The 19,600-nt window shown below is 31.0% G+C and overlaps 4 protein-coding genes across 10 annotated transcripts; 2 read left to right on the top strand and 2 right to left on the bottom strand.

Annotated features, from left to right (window-relative positions):
• Positions 1-10,066: 10,066 nt before the first annotated feature.
• LOC126869386 (ras-related protein Rab-39B) lies at positions 10,067-12,332 on the bottom strand. Its single transcript, XM_050625857.1, has 3 exons — positions 12,184-12,332; positions 11,543-11,652; positions 10,067-11,434 (listed from the first exon to the last, which is right to left on the bottom strand). The coding sequence occupies exons 1-3, from the start codon at positions 12,289-12,291 to the stop codon at positions 10,996-10,998; spliced, it is 657 nt and encodes a 218-aa protein (XP_050481814.1). The 5' UTR covers positions 12,292-12,332; the 3' UTR covers positions 10,067-10,995.
• On the top strand, positions 12,164-15,286 carry LOC126869379 (adenylyltransferase and sulfurtransferase MOCS3). Of its 4 annotated transcripts, none has more exons than XM_050625844.1 (6): positions 12,164-12,297; positions 13,340-13,521; positions 13,713-13,926; positions 14,056-14,354; positions 14,434-14,901; positions 14,974-15,286. In XM_050625844.1, exons 2-6 carry the CDS (start codon positions 13,344-13,346, stop codon positions 15,123-15,125), a joined length of 1,311 nt encoding a protein of 436 aa, XP_050481801.1. In that variant the 5' UTR covers positions 12,164-12,297; positions 13,340-13,343; the 3' UTR covers positions 15,126-15,286. The 4 variants fall into 4 exon arrangements, with proteins under 4 accessions (XP_050481801.1, XP_050481802.1, XP_050481800.1 ...); XM_050625845.1 differs by lacking the exon at positions 12,164-12,297 and adding an exon at positions 13,027-13,060; XM_050625843.1 differs by lacking the exon at positions 12,164-12,297 and adding an exon at positions 13,175-13,231.
• On the bottom strand, positions 15,143-17,819 carry LOC126869381 (probable galactose-1-phosphate uridylyltransferase). Of its 4 annotated transcripts, none has more exons than XM_050625848.1 (8): positions 17,582-17,819; positions 17,400-17,472; positions 16,741-16,800; positions 16,493-16,662; positions 16,205-16,410; positions 15,908-16,136; positions 15,620-15,836; positions 15,143-15,539 (listed from the first exon to the last, which is right to left on the bottom strand). In XM_050625848.1, exons 2-8 carry the CDS (start codon positions 17,413-17,415, stop codon positions 15,292-15,294), a joined length of 1,146 nt encoding a protein of 381 aa, XP_050481805.1. In that variant the 5' UTR covers positions 17,416-17,472; positions 17,582-17,819; the 3' UTR covers positions 15,143-15,291. The 4 variants fall into 4 exon arrangements, with proteins under 4 accessions (XP_050481805.1, XP_050481808.1, XP_050481807.1 ...); XM_050625851.1 differs by adding an exon at positions 17,025-17,159 and having other exon boundaries at positions 17,400-17,817; XM_050625850.1 differs by lacking the exon at positions 16,741-16,800.
• A 380-nt stretch (positions 17,820-18,199) lies between these two features.
• On the top strand, positions 18,200-19,594 carry LOC126869385 (proteasome subunit alpha type-6-like). The gene is made up of 5 exons (XM_050625856.1): positions 18,200-18,357; positions 18,524-18,618; positions 18,781-18,862; positions 18,988-19,417; positions 19,490-19,594. The coding sequence occupies exons 1-5, from the start codon at positions 18,282-18,284 to the stop codon at positions 19,545-19,547; spliced, it is 741 nt and encodes a 246-aa protein (XP_050481813.1). The 5' UTR covers positions 18,200-18,281; the 3' UTR covers positions 19,548-19,594.
• The last annotated feature ends 6 nt before the right edge of the window (positions 19,595-19,600 follow it).

Below are 19,600 nucleotides of genomic sequence, written 5' to 3'. Positions count from 1 at the left end.
TATTTTTTTTATCGCAACGAAACTGTTCAGAGAAATGTTGAAATTATTAATTACAAAAGAAGACATTTACGTTGTAAAAATGTTAGCGAAAACATTTGTGAAAAAGTTACTTTGTTATAAATTCTACAAAAAGAAATATTGAAAATCACGTCCCATTTATTCAGTTGCACGTATGAAAAGTATTTTGCATTCGCGCAAAAAAATCCCTTAAGGATACATATTTTATAATAATTGGAGTGTCAAAGTTATTACGCGGATTGGCGTACACGTGCCTTTTAATGAAATTAGGTTATTCATTTGTTATTCGTTCCTAACTTTCAACTTTATGATTTTTGCGGAATAAAATTTTATATTCCGGTTCAGTGTATAAATGATTCATTTTGAATTTAATAAAATTGGGGTTACAGCAGAACAAATAATCGTTTGTGCTTTATTAAAATGTTCTTTTAGCGTCTCGTTTTAATATTTCTCTAATAATGTTTTCTTAACCGTTATATTTAAATGAAGGTTTTCAAAGCAAAGACGTACTTTAACGTAGGAAATGGACGTACATTTATAATGAGAATTCAGAGGCAAAAATATTTCATACAAAAATTAATATTCCCCATGTGTAAACAGCTACGTTATGACTTTTATATTTACCTAACATCTTTCCATGCAAGGTAACGTATATTTGCATCTGTGCTTCTTCGCTTCTGAGTATTAAAACCTGGCATTCATGAAAATGAATAAAAAGCATGAGCCATCCTATAAAAAAAAATAAAGCTGCTTTTATCTTTCATTACATATTCGTCAGACTATTGTTAATAAATATTTAAATTCAGATTTCAGCTTAAATAAATGCATAGGATTGGACATTTATTTATATATGTATCTGTGAACGCTTTTTGACATAAAATTTTTATAACGACTAAAATGACATATTCCGATATTAAATTAATTTGATGAGAATAAAAACTGAAGTTTTTAAACGAGATTTTGTATGAAGTTACATTTATTGGGAAAAATTCATTCTTTTATAATATGATAAAACGAGACTCATAGTCTGTATAAATCATTTCATGGAATATTATGTGTATGTACATGTGTTCTACGCTTTTATTATAAAAATGCTAAATGAACATAACGATCAAATGCGATTTTTTTTGCGAAACACTTTGCTAGTCGTGAGAAGCAGCAATTCCCTTCTGCGAATCAATTACGGTTCACGAGAAATTGTATTATAGCCTGGGACGTATTCAAATTATCTTCAATTATTCTCGGCTGTTTCCATTTCCATTCGTCTCTTACGTAAGTACTCGTTTGATGTACGTACATAGTGAGACAATAATCGTTAACACCTTTAATGTCTTCAGTATTATAGAATAAGACGCGAAAATACGTTGAAAGCTGACTTTTAGATTCGCGAGACTCTATAAGGCTTCGAAAGTCTCTTGTTTCAGGCCGAATAAAAAATTGTAGATGAAGAATTACATTGCGAGGTCTGTTAAGGAAAATTTTAAATCGTATCGTTGTAATAGGATTATTTCAGCGAGGGAAATTACGTGTTGCGTGCGAAGCCACGAGCTTTCTTTCAGGCTAATATACATAATTGTCCTATCGAACTTTCCATCTAAACCGTTGCGCTCACACGTGGATTTTGCATTTCAATTTTCTTACTTACAGTCCAGTCCAGTGAGACCAAGTTAAATTTTTCAGCCCTCCGAGGTAGAATATGTTTTATAGAGAGACGTACAACGTCATGAAGGGGAGACAGATCAATAAATTGGGTTATCTTTAAATTACTGATAATCATTCCATCGACGCGGTTTCACCCACACCGAGTCCCCCGGCAACGTCTGTCAAAGCTTATTTACCGATACACTGAAATCAACCACAATCATTTTACCGACGTCTTCCTTTGCTGACAGTTATTATACTCGCTGTCATATGTTATCGTTGATTATACATCGTTATTTACAAATTCGTTTCCGTGTATAATGAAACAAAGGAAGAAACGAAAATGATACGTTTCATGACGCATTGTTAAATTATTAATTAACCAGAGTTACATATCTACATGAATGCTTTGAAATGTCAGTTATAATTCATGAAAATGGATACAAGCCATTTTACTATACATAAATAGAATTATAAAGACATGTTACGTACTAATGCTTTTACGAAATATATTTCTGTATACGTTTGACGTTTCTGTATTATTCCTTATGTGCTTTCTGCTCTTGTGTTTAGCTCGTCGGAAGTAAAAATACGTTAAGCGAATCAGCTAATCTATTCGAGCGTTTCAATGGCTCAGTCTTCTCTTATGTAACTACCAAAAGAGAAGATAAGTCTTTGATTATACAACATTTCATAACGTCCAAAGTAACGGGGCACTAATTAGTTGAAACTTTAAGACAGACCAGATATCAGTCATCGTCCGTAAATACATTTATTACGATCGTTTAAAGTTTAAAGAAACACCGTTATAAAGTCGTAATACGAGACAAAGCGATTCAGAACTCGAATTCATTTGTTGGAACGACGCCATAGGCAAAAGTAATAATAATGGAAAACTTTCTTTCAAAGACCATTTGATAGCGTCGACGTAATCAAGAGTGTGACGATATTGCCAGAGACGTTTCTGCAAATAGAAGACTAATTTATTTACGAATTGCCGTAACACGATTGCCGCTGGTAGTATGGTTAGTAATCGCTTTATTGAATTTTCGCTTGATGTGACATCGTCGAGAGTTTCTAGCGAAATTCTTCTCCCTGTAAAACTGTTTCTACAGCAATGGCTGTAATTTTCGAGTTACCGTTTGCGAAGAAATCTTTTTCTTTGTTACGTGTAATAAATTATTTTTAAGTTTTAAATTACATTGGTAACCTTCTATAATTTATTACTCGAAGGTGGTAATTTTTTCTTAAATAGTTTGTTTTTCCTATAATTATTTTACTTTTTTTTTTTTTTTTTTTTGTACGTGGAGAAATCCTCATGGACACTCCGCTGCTGCAATAATCGCGTAACAGCAGAGTAGCGTCGGACTCCTATCGACTAAAACTCCACGATGACCATCTTATGCGCGTGACAGGGGTGCTCCAGGAACCTCTCATGAATTAACTTCAGTTGCATCCCCTTCTCGCGTTCTCTTGTTCGAGCCGGCTATTGAGTAGGCGTTAGGGGGAGGTCGTTGTCACTTCTTCTGGTCGTAGTCCGTTGGGGTGGTGGTGGGGCGGCTCTGGGTCGTCTGACTGCCATCCTTCTCTATCGTCTTATCCTGCAGGGGTGAGAGTTTTTCTTTCTCTCCCTTTCCGCTCGCTCCTTCGCGAGCATAACTCGCTCGCAGAAGAGGCGGACGCAAGGTGTAGTGGGGCAGCTCCCACGCCGGACAGAGCTCCAGGGTGTGCTGCGCTGTGTCCCTGCCCTTTCCGCAGAACCTATCATTATTTTACTACAGAATCCTCAAAAACATGATGTATGTATATATATCCTGAAATATTATCAGTCTATTGTCAAGTTATAGAACATTATGGAAATTGCCAATTAAAGTCATAAAAGTCATAAGGAAGTTCGTTAAAATATGTGATTTTCCAATCAAGATATAGAATTTATTCGAGTAATATAGATTACGGTAGAGATGGTGACGGTAACAATGAGTGGACTAATTCTTCGTGCGAAAACAAATTGGAAGCGCAAAGCGATGTATTGTTTCAGCGAATATCGATTTTAAAGCACGGTTTTAAAGTACGTGTGCGTTTGACTAGGTGTGTTAATTAATATTGCTGTCTGATTTTCGATATGTAAATACAATATCTACATATCTTTAAACTTATGATAATTGAACTAACAATTTTTTTAAATTTAAATTAAACTTATGATAATGGAACAAACAATTTTTTTAAATTTAAATTAATATTTATCCTTTTAAATGCAACAATTTTTTTTAATAATATTTGATCGTTCTTTAAAGTTTGAATCTCTGCGAAGAGAAAACATCTTTCAACCAACAAGAACTGGTTATACGTTTTCTATCCATTTCCTTTCAGATAAATCTCTCTATCTAAAATCCTTATTTCCGTATTTCCTTGAAAAGGTTAAAGTCGTTTTGTATAAAATCCAACGTAGAGAAGAACGAAGATCCGCAAAAAATTCTTTCAGCTTTCCCTATGTTCGAGCTTGAATCAAAGCAATCCTATTCCCAATAGGGTGACTATGCGTTTAACTTCTCATAGAATCTCCCTGATTCCGTGTGATACCTTCGATGTTTTTAAAATATGCAATCGATGTCGTAACGTCAACGCTTTGCAGTGCGAATTCAATTTTAAGTTGCAATTTCCGTGTTTGCGTGGCAAAAGCATAAAATCGATAGCGCACGTTTCGATAAACACGTTTTCTTTGCTGATGGCGCACTATAAATATAAATATTTGAATAAATATCGATATAACGATATAAATATAAATATGTATTATAATTTCATTTTTACAAAGGTCGAACATCCTACTATGCATAAATTTAATATTAATATAAGCAAGTTTCGTGTTAAGTATTACATCTGACGTATAAGCACACGTGTGTACGAGCCTTGGTTTTAAATGTCTTATAGTAGATATCTGACTCAACATCAATATTTTACTAGGAGATAACATGTTAAGAACACGTTGGTGGGTGGCAGTTGGGTGGGAGACGGCATGGTGGTGGGAGATAATGAATGAAGACATACTTCTGTGAGATACATAAAATAGTAGTCAGAACGTATTTTGGCGCTTGGGGAAAGCAACAGCTGGTGATACTGTCATACACCTCCATTTATAAACTTTCGAAAATCGATGTGACCTTCAAACTTTAGTGTATTCTGTTTCACAGCGCAAAATGTTTCCGAAACGTACGTTTATTGTTACAATAAACTTGACTAGTGGCTCTGAAATACTATCCTTGAAAAAACAATGGGGAAATTGGAGCAAAAAAAAGAAGGAAATAAACAAAGACCTTGTTGGTTCGTAAAAATAAAATATGCTACAGGAAAAACTTTTTCCAACGGATTGAGATGCGACAAGCTTTAAAAGCTATGACGCGAATCGAGCGTTTGTCTACAAGAGCGCATTTTCGGTGGATATATAGATATACATGTATATGTGACGAAATATACTAAAGCAATATTGACCCTTTGTCGCTGAAAGTATCAAACTACAAAACTTCCTTTCAAATTTTCAGAATAAGGAAATCAGGATCATGATAAATAATTGGAACATAATTAAAAATAATATATCTTCTCTATAAGATAATGAATACATTGGTTCATTTAATTTTTATGGATATTCAAACGCTTCTGTGAAATAAAACGTCAAGATTATAGAGTATAAAATTCATAGCTATGAAATAACTAAAACTCTGATGTATTATTAAAAATATACGTTAGGTTGTATGTAGTGATTACATGTACAAACCCATAATTAACACAATGCTACCGCAACCATTCTGCAATCTACCTTGCCCAAAACACTCTTCCAGTCACCTCCAAACTCTTCAATTCTCTCCACCTAACCACCCACAAACCATTCACAAACATGCAATTCTCGACAAAAGAAGAACTTATCGTCAGTTGTCCTTAACATTTTCGTTCATTCATTTGGTCCCTATCCCCCTATTTCCTCCCACTGCGATGATCGCACTACATTTTTCCACGTCTCTATTCTATTCTCTGAATGACCTGAATTCTCGAGCAGTCGAGTGACGATTGATCTGTACAATTGATCGATTTCTTTTTACTACAGACATGCAAGAAATTCCGTGTTGGAGAGCGATGTTGCGAGTTCGAGTGCCTGGACCATCTGGAGAACGTTACCGGAACTGGTATAATTCATGTCGTTGACAGTAATTCCTCCACGACTCAGCAACAAGAGCTACTCTGGGTGATGAGCTTAATGGTGCTGTTGCGGCTATTTTAGTTTTTCAACAAGGACCCAGATGGCGCCGTTGACGAAATTCTTTCATTATAAACGTCAACGATCAATATCAGCCATCAGGGAACGAAGGTACGCTGTAACGTGTCTGAGTAATTATACCTCGAGGAGTATACTTTTTTTTTTGTAACTCGTCGAGTTGCAATTCTAATTTTTGCACTTCCTCCTTCATGTCCTCTATGTGCTTCTCGAGCTCTTGTGTCGTCCTGTGCGAAGTAAATCGCACTTATTATTTAATATACCTTTTGAATTGACTTCTGTCTCTGTAGTTTCTTCTTTTGTATCTTCTTCGAGTTTTCTTTGTTCTTCTAATCCACTCTTCTCATTTTGTAGGATCTTCCTTGTTGTTACGCCGCCTAAAACATCTGTACGCCAGCCCGCGCCACTGGACAACAACCAGCCTGCGTAACGTCACTTCGACCCTCAATAAACCTAAGGACCCACCGTAACTTTCACTTCTCTGTATTGTTTCGCCATGTGTCTTCAATCCGTTTGTCTTGAAGAATTTCTAAAGCTTAAAAATATTCTCGAAACACAGTCGGTTGTTAGAGAGATCCTTGGGACCACGCCGGGAAGGAGCGTCAGCGCTAGGGGCAATGACCTCCTCCTAACGCCAATTCAAAAGTCAGGAGGTACTAGGATTGGCTCCAACAAGAGGACGCGAAAAGGGGGTGCAACAGAAGTTAATTCATAAGAGGTTCCTGGAGCACCCCTGTCACACGCATAGGATGGTCATCGTGGAGTTTTAGTCGGTAGGAGTCCGACACAACTCTGCTGTTACGTGATTACTGCAGCAGCAGAGTGTCCATGAGGATTTTTCCACGTACAAAAAAGAAAAAAAAAGAAAATGTCGTAATAGGTACTGAAGGTACACTCAAATATGTTCAACAACCAATAACGTTTATTAGACTATCATTCAATAATAATAAACGATTAACAACGGTTGAATAACGATTAACGATTAACTACGGTAGACGCTTGACGACGATTAACAACAGCGACGATCAACCGATCTCTCAAAAATAGTCGACTCGTTTCTCTTCACCATTCGCGCTTCGCGGCTCGTATCCGCCCGCGATCATGGTAACGTATGCCTTCTGCCCAGTATTTGAAGGAAGGACAAAACATAACACAATATAACGTAATACATTATAACGTAATATATTGTAAAGTAATATAATATAACGTTATACATTATAACGTAATAGTATATAACATTATAATGTAATACACTATAAAATAATACTATTATAACGTAATACATTATAATGTAATACAGTATAACGTGATATAATATAACGCAATATATGTAGCGGCACATGTGTCAAAGGACGATACGAATCGAGAGCAACTCATGTCGTTGCCTCGGGACATTGACACCGTCTTGACGTACAAAACGTAACGATACACAAACTCCAGGCAAAACATTGTCGCCGCGACGTGCAACCGTCAATCGAAGTCGAATTTAAACATTTCGGTACTCCTCCGGCCAGTATAAATAAACGAACACGATCGTTAAGACAATCAGTTAGTATCGAGCAATCTTATAGCGATTAATATCGAGCGAACGTACGCATTACCTTGTATACGCGTATCGAGCAGCACTGGCGAACGACGACTAACTCTATACTGCAAATAGTTTTAAATACATTTGGCTACACGAAGTATCAACTCGTCCCATCACTATATACGCCAACATGTTTAATTGTCCTCCACATATAATATAGCGTAATACTATATAACGTAATACATTATAACGTAATAGCACATAACGCAATATATTATAACGTAATACTATGAAACGTAATATAATATAATATAACGTAATACAATATGACGTAATGTAATATAAGGTAATACAATATAACTGAGATGTAGAATGTGAAAGCTATCAACTGAAAACGCGGCGGTTCGTTCAACAGTTTGTTTACTTCCTTGACTAGCGACTTTTTCAGAACTCTCGACTCGCGACTCTTACTAATGACTGGTTACGGACAACTACTGTCTTGATCCACTTGCTTCCCTTTGTCACCTTTCGATATCAGCACTATACATGTGTTCGTATCCGTCTGTGATTACGGTAATGTACGCTATCTGCCCAGTATTTGAAGTTAGGGCAAAACGTAACACAATATAACGTAATACATTATAACGTATTATAATATAACGTAATCCCATATAACATAATACATTATAACATGATACTATATAGCGTAATACATTACAACTTAACACATTATAACGTAATAGATTATAACGTAATATAATATAACGTAATATAAAATAACGTAATATAGTATAATGTAGTAGTATATAACGTAATACATTGTGACGTAATCCATTATATTTTATTACATTAATACGTAATACATTATTACGTAATACTATATAACGTAATATAATATAATGAAGTATAATATAAAGTAATTCTATATAACATAATATAATGTAACGTAATACAGTATAACGTAGTACAATATAACGTAATACTACGTAACGTAATTCAGTATAACGTGCTATAATATAACGTAATACTATATTATTTTGTCAAATAAAACCAATAAGATATTTCTTAACAACGACCAATATTCTTTAATTGTTATTATTTAATTATGAGAATATTATATAAACTATTCTTTCTCAGTTTGCTTTTTTACAAATTTAGTTTTATTCTGTTTAGCTAATGTTTCATAATTACGTGAAAATGTAACTGTAACAATGATATTTTGTAATATTTTTCTTGTATTCAGACAATTTTACATTTCAGAGATATAAATTATTCAGTTTACAAAAATCTGTATAATTTAAGCATATTGGCAAGAAAGTATTAACTTGTATATACTGTATATATGTTATATATTGTACATTAAATATGAAATTATATCTCATCAACATTTTGATTACTCCATCTGTTACAGCCTATAAAAATAACCAGTTACACAAAACACACACCATATTTTATATATATCTAAAATTATGAATATGATAATATGTAATTTTAGTAGAAGTATCTTTGTAATTAATTTATTCTAAAAAAAAGCAAAAATATTAATTTATTGAGCTAAATAAATAGAAATTATCTAGAATATGGTGGCAGAACATAATTTTGTGAATTCTATCACAAAAGAAATGTCAATAATTAATACTCGCATTACATTATCAAAAAAGGATATATAATTCTATAATTGTTTATTTTCCAACATGATTATATGTATATAAATGTGTAGTGCACTAAGATGTATATATTGAATTGTCAAATTAGACATAAAATAAATTTTATGAGAAAACAATTTTTACAAAATAGACATTATAATATATGTATATATATGTCTGTGTCCGTTTTTCACATATTATGTATAATTATAGTTTTATATAGTCACATGTTAAAATAATATAACATAGATTTATTATAATTCATGTCCTCAATATGATATTAATTTCTATTTACAAAAAAATATTTTAAAACAGAAACGATCACATAACAAATTTAGATTTTTTATAGATGAAAAAGTCTATTTGTCAATTAGGATATTACAACGTTGTACGTTCATTACATACATACATCACTTATTGACAAAAAGATATGTCCTATAGCTATACAAATATAATGATAAGTTATATGTTACTGTTTCGCGTTTTTCTTTCTTTTTCCTAATAGCTATTACTCATTTCGTCTTATGCCACAGTTAATAAGTACAAAACTTCATACATAAATTCTATCCATGCTGCATTTACTTACATTATTTATACAAATGCAGATTTTACTGCACTTTATCATTTGATACGTATTCTATATATCTGTTACATTGTACAGATATAAATACATCTCTGCTTAATTCGTGTTGTATTGAAAAATGCAAATCACATAAATAATATTTTTTTGAATAAAATTTATTTGACTAATTTATTTCTGTCTTAAGAATGTATGTATGTATATGCAAGTGTTTATGTTCTTAACTTATATCTTGAAAGTCAGAAATTTATTTTCTTTTAAGAGATTGACATGATAAAATGTAAAATGTACCATCCAATAAAAAATGGTTGTATTAAAAATATTATATTAGATTATATAAATTTTTCATATCATATTTAAACTGACATGTTTATATCTTATGATAAAAATATGATAAAGCAGATGTTTATTAATTCGTAGCAACTTATACAAATTGTGATGCACTATCTATTATTCTATAACAAGATCTTGTAATATTTTGACATAATTATATAATATAATATTTACAGAATAAGTTTATGATGTTTTAAAATTAGAGCACATACAGATCGCTTCTTATATATTGTTTCATAAATTAAGATATAAGTACTGATATATTAACTTGTTTGGCTTTAATTAAATATGAACAGTACGAATATATATATATGTATGTATTTTGGCTCTTCATATATATGTGACATTATCACAAACTGTGTCATTAAAAACAAAAAATAACTTCTGTATGTAAAACGCGTGATCTACAAACATTTGCATTTTTATTTCGAAAACTTTTCTTTAATTTATATAATATTCACTATAATACTCTATTATTACAATATTTAAAAGATGATTTTGACAAAGAAGCACATTCGTTATTTTCTTTCATCGTTAACAAAATCATTAATTTATGACAAAATTCATAAAAATGCTATAGCTACATTTATACTATGAACATGAACTTTCTTTACATTGAGATATTTTGTTCCTTAAATAAGATAAGAAACAGTTCTAGTTCAATGTCTGTGTACTTCAATGACATATAATCATTCGTTTATACAAGCTATGTACAAAAATGTCTAATCAAGATTTATACACATTTTAAATTTGTTGTAAATCTTTCTTCTAAAACGAGAATGCAGTGGAATGTAATTATTAAAGAATAGAATTTTCTTTCATGTTTGTCAAATAAAATTGATATGGAAATTTGAATGTATTCTTTCGGTCTTTCTCTCTCTTAATATACATGTCTCAAGATTTAGAAAAACTTAAGAAACATGAATTTTTATAGTGCCACTGCATTCTGAACATTGTTTGCTTTTATAACAAATTAAATTTTAACTTAACAACAAGAGGATTTTGCAGGTTCTGCTTCGACTAGATTAAAATCTAAACCACCAGGCCTAGCAAATCCAGTTTTTATTCCATCCCAACCATCTTCTACCTTATATTCACCAGTCTGTATTCTATTATAAACTTCCTGTGTAACTGTTCGAAATGCTTCTTCAACATTAACTCCAGTCTTTGCGCTGGTTTCAATGTGATGTACTCCATGTTGATCAGCAAAAGCTCTTGCTTCTTCTTTTGAAACTTCTCGCCTACTTCCATTGGTAACTAAATCTAATTTACAACCTACCAATGCAAATACAGGGCGATGTGGCTCAATATGTCTACGAGCTTCCATCATCCACTGAGGAATATGTTCAAAACTTGCTCTATTACAGACATCATACACAAGCAGGGCACCAACAGAGTTTCTATAGTATGATTTTGTAATTGACCTAAGATAAACAATACATTTCATTATTTTACTTGTATCAATGACATATCATATCTTGTTTTTAATATATTCGTAATTACTAAAAACATATAATACAAATATAACACACCTAAATCTTTCTTGGCCAGCTGTATCCCATAACTGTAATTTTATTCTTGTTCCATCCTTTACTTCAATTAATCTAGCAAAAAAATCTACTCCTACTGTTGGATCTGAAAGCTAATCAAATAAAATACGTTATATACTTCCTATAATAATATCAGATATAAACTCATTGAATTGTAAAAGAATTATAATTTTTGATTTACTAAAAAACATACTCTATATAAAAGTCAATGACAGATTCAAGATAAAAGATAAAAATGTATCTCAACCAAAGATACCGTTTTGTTTATTATTGTTCATTAACCTACTAATTGTACAATGTATATAATAATTATAATTGGACATTAAAACTAATTCATTTGCGTGACAAAAATTCTTCAAACATATTTAATATCATAGCATTTTTATGCTGTCCTGAATTCTTTATTTAAAAAATAGCAATCAACTACATAAATATTATTAGATCAGCAAAATTGGAAATACTCCAACGACATAAAATCTATTTCAACTTCGATTTCAACATCAATTACAGTATAACTTATTTGATATTATGAAAAATGACAAAAAAACAAAACATGACAGATTTGATTAAAATCAACATTTTTATCAACATTGTTGACAATAACGGTTAGAGTCGCTGCGTACCTCTGCGAACTTCCCATCAGTAAAATATTTCAGCAACGAACTTTTTCCGACTGTACTGTCACCGATAAGTATCAGGCGAAATTGATAGTCAAAAATTGGTTCCACCATCTTGACGTACGTATATATTACGATTAAAGTTCTTCACAAGCAATACTCCAGTTGTCACTTATAAAGTCATGATTTTCTTGTATGCACTTGTCAAGAGTGAGAACCTCGCTGACCGTGACATTAATCATCAACTTCCTACCTTTGCCCAAGACTGTACTGCACTTATTGCGCACGACACTGTACAAATAAACACGTAGATCTCGTAAGGATCTTTGAAACCAAGCACATCGTAATTTTCAACGAACTAGCTGTTTTTAGCAGTTCCAAATTTCACTGCTTCTTTCTTCTTTAATTCTTTGAGACACTCACAGAACCACGCGGTCATAGTAGCCACCTAAAATACACATTTCACGGGTTTAACTAGAAAGCTTGAAAGACATAATAATTTAATTTATAGATATTGCTTACACATATTTATAGTTTACTTAATACAAATCTGTATACAATCAATGAATACCAAAAAAATTAAAAGAAAATATTGACTTCTTTTCTTTACTAGTTAAGTAAAATGGACAAAAGAATATTATTCTAAACTCTAAAAGTAAATATTCGAAAATATTCTCTATTTTTGTTACACTACTTGAAACGATAAATTCTTCATTTTATCTATCACGTTGAAAGGATTAAAGGTTAATTAAGAGATTAGTCGAGCATTTTTGCGTATACTAAATATGTAAAGCATAGTGCCATTTGCATCTTAAACGTAGAACAGGGCACAGAATGTGTAATATATATCTATTCAAGTAGATGCGTGTATACTGATTATAAAGTAATAAAACAAGTGATAGTATTCGAAATTAATAATAAAATAATAAAGATTAGAATAATAATCTTCACTCGTCTTTGTTTAAGTTTTATCTATAACGAGTTGTTTCTTATGTAGGATTTGCTACTTATGTAATAACAACCTTCTAACCAGTAATTTTGTGAATAAGTTTTAGTACGTATAACCTAACTACGTGATTTTCTGTAATAAAAAATTTTGAATTTAATTTTACTCTTAACCTTTTATAGTAGAACAGTAAATCATTTTTAAATTTTTTTCTAGAAAAATGAACGAAAAGAAATTGATTGATGAAATTGTTGAATTGCGTGAGTTGTTACGCACGAAGGAAACTCAACTAGCTGCCTTAAGGCGCGAAAAACAAATCTTACAAGATTACGGTTTGAATAACGAAGAAATATTACGATATAGTAGGCAAATATTTTTGCCAGAAATTGCTATTAAAGGTGTATTCTATTTACAAAATTTTAAAATGTATTATATATATTAAATTAAAATCATATGAATTTCATATAACAAAAATCTGTTATTCTTTAGTATTTAATATTTTCTCTTCTATATGTATTCTTAATTTGATATATAAATAATAATAAAGTCTTTATTTTCAATTCTAACATTTTTCATTATATAATTACAGGTCAAGTAAAATTAAAGAATAGCGCAATATTGATCGTAGGGGCAGGTGGACTTGGATGCCCAGCTGCATTATATTTAGCATCTGCTGGTGTTGGACAAATTGGTATAATTGATTATGATGATGTAGAGATTAACAATCTTCATAGACAATTATTATATGCAGAAACAAGTATTGGAACACCAAAAGTAAATACTGCTGCAGAAAGTCTTAATCGGTATTTGTATATCAATATAATATGCATAGATTTTTACAAGTATATGTATTAAATGTTTATTTGATGGTAAAATTCATGATATAAAATATCCCTACTTTTATAATCTAAACTAAATATCCCTAATTTTAGCTTAAACAGTGACATTAAAGTTACTCCATATAAAATTCAACTAGATAGCAGTAATGCTCTGGACATAATAAAGTCTTACGATGTAGTGGTAGATGCTACTGATAATGTAGCTACACGTTATTTATTGAATGATGCGTGTGTTCTAAGTAATAAACCTTTAGTATCTGGATCAGCATTAAAATTTGAAGGTCATTTATCTGTATTTAATTATAATGGACCTTGCTACAGATGTATATTTCCTAAACCTCCTCCTCCAGAAACAGTAACAAATTGTGGAGATGGTGGTGTTTTTGGCCCAGGTATTATTTTTTAATTAATTTAGTTAATTTATTCAGTATTTTTAATTCGAAAAATATTTATTACTTAATTTAACTGCAGCTGTTGGTACTATTGGCGTCTTACAAGCATTAGAAGCGCTGAAGATAGTACTCGATCTTCCGCATGTACTATCCGGTCAACTTCTATTATTTGATGGACTAGAAACGAAGTTTCGTAAGATCAACCTGCGTGCTAAAAATATAAACTGTGCCGTTTGCGGCGAACATCCAACTCTGCACAAATTAATTGATTATGAACAATTTTGTGGTGCAAAAGCAAATGATAAAGATCCGAAATTAAATTTATTAAGAACGGAAGAAAGAATAAGCGTGGAAGAATATAACACAACATTGAAATTAGGCACGAAAGCTCATATTTTAATTGACGTACGTTCAGCCGAAGAATTTGACATCTGTCATTTAAAGAACTCTATAAATATACCATTATGTGATATTAATAACAACGAAACAGTAACATTAATAAGAAGTAGAATACAGGAAATACAAAAACAACATGATAATGCTAGTTGTAAGTATATTTTTCTTAATATGTTATGTTGAAGTTGTAAATATATAATAAATATGTGTGCATTTGTTCTAGTATATGTTATGTGCAGAAGAGGGAATGATTCGCAAAAGGCTGTAAAAAGTCTTCAGGAAATATTTCAGGGAAATAATCTAGAAATAAAAGATGTAATTGGTGGCATTCATGCTTGGAGCAAGAAAATTGATTGTACATTTCCTATATATTAATTGTATAAAATTGTATGTAATTGATTACTTTCATGTTTATTGATTTTTACTACTAAAATTAATATGTGTATAATTACATGATGTTCGACATTACATTTTTATAAATATATATACGTGAATAACACGTACATTTATAAAAATATATAGTTATATAAAGTGAATTAATTCATTTAGAATACTCTTCTATCTCAGAACTAGTTAAACTGGTTTCTGGATACTTGTAATGGGAATCTGATAAATTTCGTAATTTCTCTGCTGCTTGTTCTGGCGTTAAGTCTCTTTGTGCTTGTGCAAGAAGTTCATAGCCAACCATATGTTTCTTTACAGTTGCTGAACGTAATAGTGGAGGTAAATAAATTCCGTGGAAAGTCCAATAAGGATAATCTTGTTTTACATATGGTCCAGTTGGGGCTCCTTCAAACAGAATCAATTAAATATCGTGATTAGTTACATGACCTTTTTTAATGAACATATCCAATAATATTTAACCATACCATGCCAACCCATAGAATAAGGGAAAGAGCAATGGAATAAGTTATCATATTTTGTACACAGTATTTTCATAGTAGCTGCTAATGATTCTTGTTGACTTTCTGATAAATCTTGCATTCTAGATACTTGTTTCTTAGGCAATACCATAGTTTCATATGGCCATACTGCCCAAAATGGTACTAAAACTACCCAATCTCGGTTTTCTGATACAATGCGCTCCTACAACATAAAATATACAAATTAAAAAATCTGAAGATCTAAATCTAAATTCTCTTAATATGGTACTTTACTTTTTTGAAAAGTTCTTTTTGTACATAATCTATAAGAAGTGGTTTTTTATTACGATTATAATAATCGCTGAGGTATCTATCCTTTATTTTAGCTTCATTTGGTAAGAAAGAGCTAGCCCAAATTTGACAGTGAGGATGAGAATTGCTACAGCCCATTACAGCACCACGATTTTCAAAAATTTGTACCCAAGTCCATTTCTCTCCCAACTCAAGCATTTCAAAAATCCAGCTAAATCATAACGACATTTATTACATAAAATATTACAATACTACAAACTAAATGTATTACCAACATACCGTTTAACCACTTCTTTAATTTCTGAAATTTTCATAAGTGCTATTGTTACATTTGATTTGGGATGGAAACACATCACTTTACAAGTACCTCTGGCAGCATCCATTTGGAATAATTCATCTTCAGATTTTGATGGATTAGGAACTGATTCCAATAATGCAGGAAAGTCATTGACAAATGAATATGTATTTTCATATATTGGAGTTACCTGGAAAACAAAAACATTTAGTATCAGAAAAGTTGTGCAATTCTGGTTTTAAAGTTAAAGGATAGTTATTTAAATGCATTACCTGTCCACTAGCTCTGACGTTGCCCGGACAAAGTGGATTATCAGGGTCATAATCTGGAAGATCTTCTTCTATATTTGTTTCAATTTGTCCCCCCCAGGGTCGTTTCATTCGATGTGGTGACACTAGTACCCATTCTCCCTTTAAGGGATTATATCGAATATGTTGATGTTCTATAAAATATTGATCTAATAGATGATACATAGAACTTGAATTTGATATAATTTCTTCATAAGAACAAAAATTCTAACCAGTAGGATCAAATTGTGTTTTTAAAGCTTCTGTGCCATTTTTCAGGCTGTTCTTATCACCTGAAAATTAGTATTAAGCCTTCATGTATATACACAAAAAATTTGGATAAGATTATGTATATATTACATTAATGTATTAAATTAATTTTTACAGCAAATTAATTTGTTTGACTAAATTACAATTAGTTTATTGCATTAAAGTATATTATTCAATATAAACATTTAAAAATATCATATAAAAGTATTTTGCTTCATTACTATATACATATACACGCATTACTTACACTTTTGGAATGCTACGAATAGTAATACAAATTTTAATCGTCATGTGGATTTCGTTTTAATCAGAACTATAAATAATGCACAATAGACTCACGCGGGTTTTGTTTTGATTTCGATCATACAGAATGTACAATAAACTGTAAAAATTATTATTAGTTTCACATGCCACTACACATTTATAATATAAAAAAAATAAAACAAAATTTATGGAAGGTCATATGACCGACGCTTATGTTCTAAAATTTATTTACTTGAAAAAAACCTTACGCGATTAATAATGTGTACCTTTTATAAATAATACAACGACTACCTTTATCTTTTACAGATATTTGTTGTACTAAGTGATTAATTTTTCATTTAATATAAAATATTTTTACCTGTTGATGCAGACATTTGTACTTTGGTATCTACTTTTGGTATCGCAAGTGTCGCTTAAGTGCTACTAGCGTACTGGAAAATTTTTAATGACAGCAGTAATTTAAGATATACGTGTCATTGTTTTCATAGACAAGATATTTGTGTAACTATACCAAGTACAGTAATTTATGATAACATTTACATTGCTTACGAAATCTAATGTTCAATGTGTACACATATCGATGTGTATCACGTATTACTACGTATTAGATGGTTGGTGTAAAATCAGATTCGATCTCGATCAGAACAAGCTTAAGATGTTAAAAGATATCGCAAGCGTTATTTATAGGAAAACGAATAAACAAATATATGTATGTGCATTGCCAATAAAGAAAATACGGTTTAAATTGCTTCATTTTTTGACATAGGAATGCTAATATGTTTCGTAGTTAATTATACTAAAAAATCTGCTACTACGTATATTTCTCAAAAGAGAAATATTCATAATAAAATATATTACTTTTGAAATCAAATTTTAAAATTTATATCTTTTTAAATTCTAACTGTTAATACTAAACAATTATCTTTTTTAATTATAATTTAATCTTTAAATAAAATTCAGATTTTTATACAGAATAATAAAGAGCATAATTTTATATTAAAAAATATATTAAAATTGTAAGGATAAGTAATAAACAATTTTACAAATTTCTTAGAAAGTCAGATCTTTATATTTGATTTTAAGTCTACTTTTCTAAATGAATATAAGAATATATAAAAATTGTTCCGGTAAAAATTTCTGTCGTTCAATGTAAATTACCTTAATACTCGCCTTGCATGATTTGACGTTTCGAATAGTTGCCTGCAACTTTTAAACGCGACCATTAACATTATTTGCGAATATGGCGCGCGGTAGTAGTGCTGGTTTTGATAGACATATTACAATCTTTTCACCGGAAGGGCGGCTTTACCAAGTAGGTAAGATTTGTGAAAATATTTTACATTAAGACATAAACAGTTTTTCAATTTTTGTTGCTGTCTTTCGAAGTACTAACTCTTATACGAATTTTCTAAGCGGGAACCATGACATGGCGTGATTAGCAATTTTCAACCTTTTTAAGTAAAAGTATCGAATATTTTGCAGAATATGCGTTTAAAGCGATAAATCAAGGTGGTTTGACATCTGTTGCTGTAAAAGGAGTGGACACAGCTGTTTTTGCTACACAAAAGAAAGTGCCTGTAAGATAACCTCTATCACTATACTGTTATTACTAGTAGTTCTTTATAATATTATCCTCTTCTTTCTACAGTATATAGTATAGTATTTTAAAGTAACATTTAAAGATTTTTCTGCAAAGAATACAAATGAAACTTATTAAATTTAAGGATATTTGTTTATAGGATAAGCTGCTTGATGCTTCCAGTGTTACTCATATTTTTCAACTCACTGAGCATATCGGTTGCCTTGTGACAGGCATGATAGGTGAGTAAAGTTTTAAAGAAAATGATTATCCTAAAGATTTGTTATATAATTTTTCAATCATTATTATTTGAAATATCTAGATCTTTTTTGTACTAAAGATATATTGTTTTTGTTGTGCATTTTAGCCGATAGCAGATCTCAAGTTCAACGTGCAAGATATGAAGCAGCTCATTTTAAATACAAGTATGAATATGAAATTCCTGTGGATGCATTATGCAGACGTATTGCAGATATCAGTCAAGTATATACACAAAATGCAGAAATGCGGCCTCTTGGATGTTCTATGATGCTTATTTCATATGACAAAGAAAAAGGACCTTGTGTTTATAAGGCTGATCCTGCAGGATATTATTGTGGTTACAGAGCCATCTCTGTTGGTGCTAAACAAACTGAAGCTAATTCTTATCTGGAAAAAAAGTTAAAGAAGAAACAAAACTATGATCATGATGAAACAATACAGTTAGCAATTACTTGTTTATCTACTGTTTTATCAGTAGATTTTAAGCCAACAGAGATAGAAGTTGGGGTAGTATCAAAGGACAATCCCAAATTTCGGTAAATATTATTTCTACTTCATGTATAAAATTGTTGTAAATAAATAACGTATGAAATGTTTTTATGTTTCAGAACTTTAACAGAACAAGAAATTGATAAGCATCTTACTGCAATTGCTGAAAAAGATTAATGATTTTTTGTATAATTCATTACAAATAAATGTCATGACCTACTTAACACTGT

This window comes from Bombus huntii, chromosome 9, assembly GCF_024542735.1.
Source record: "Bombus huntii isolate Logan2020A chromosome 9, iyBomHunt1.1, whole genome shotgun sequence".
Classification (NCBI taxonomy): Eukaryota; Metazoa; Arthropoda; class Insecta; order Hymenoptera; family Apidae; genus Bombus; species Bombus huntii.
The sequence above is the reverse complement of the archived record's forward strand: the minus strand, read 5'-3'. Positions and strand labels throughout refer to the sequence as shown.

What these genes read in the sequence shown, in the direction of transcription:
- LOC126869379 (XM_050625844.1), top strand. Translation starts at nt 13,344, where the DNA reads ATGAACGAAAAGAAATTGATTGATGAAATTGTTGAATTGCGTGAGTTG. An exon ending in GCTGCAGAAAGTCTTAATCG is followed by an intron (nt 13,927 to 14,055) that starts GTATTTGTATAT and finishes CCCTAATTTTAG; the next exon opens with CTTAAACAGTGACATTAAAG. An exon ending in TGGTGGTGTTTTTGGCCCAG is followed by an intron (nt 14,355 to 14,433) that starts GTATTATTTTTT and finishes ATTTAACTGCAG; the next exon opens with CTGTTGGTACTATTGGCGTC.
- LOC126869386 (XM_050625857.1), bottom strand. Translation starts at nt 12,291, where the DNA reads ATGGTGGAACCAATTTTTGACTATCAATTTCGCCTGATACTTATCGGT. An exon ending in CTGATGGGAAGTTCGCAGAG is followed by an intron (nt 11,653 to 12,183) that starts GTACGCAGCGAC and finishes TTATTTGATTAG; the next exon opens with CTTTCAGATCCAACAGTAGG. An exon ending in GCTGGCCAAGAAAGATTTAG is followed by an intron (nt 11,435 to 11,542) that starts GTGTGTTATATT and finishes TGTTTATCTTAG; the next exon opens with GTCAATTACAAAATCATACT.
- LOC126869385 (XM_050625856.1), top strand. Translation starts at nt 18,282, where the DNA reads ATGGCGCGCGGTAGTAGTGCTGGTTTTGATAGACATATTACAATCTTT. An exon ending in CTACACAAAAGAAAGTGCCT is followed by an intron (nt 18,619 to 18,780) that starts GTAAGATAACCT and finishes ATTTGTTTATAG; the next exon opens with GATAAGCTGCTTGATGCTTC. An exon ending in CCTTGTGACAGGCATGATAG is followed by an intron (nt 18,863 to 18,987) that starts GTGAGTAAAGTT and finishes TGTGCATTTTAG; the next exon opens with CCGATAGCAGATCTCAAGTT.
- LOC126869381 (XM_050625848.1), bottom strand. An exon ending in AACACAATTTGATCCTACTG is followed by an intron (nt 16,663 to 16,740) that starts GTTAGAATTTTT and finishes AATATTTTATAG; the next exon opens with AACATCAACATATTCGATAT. An exon ending in ATTAAAGAAGTGGTTAAACG is followed by an intron (nt 16,137 to 16,204) that starts GTATGTTGGTAA and finishes GTTATGATTTAG; the next exon opens with CTGGATTTTTGAAATGCTTG.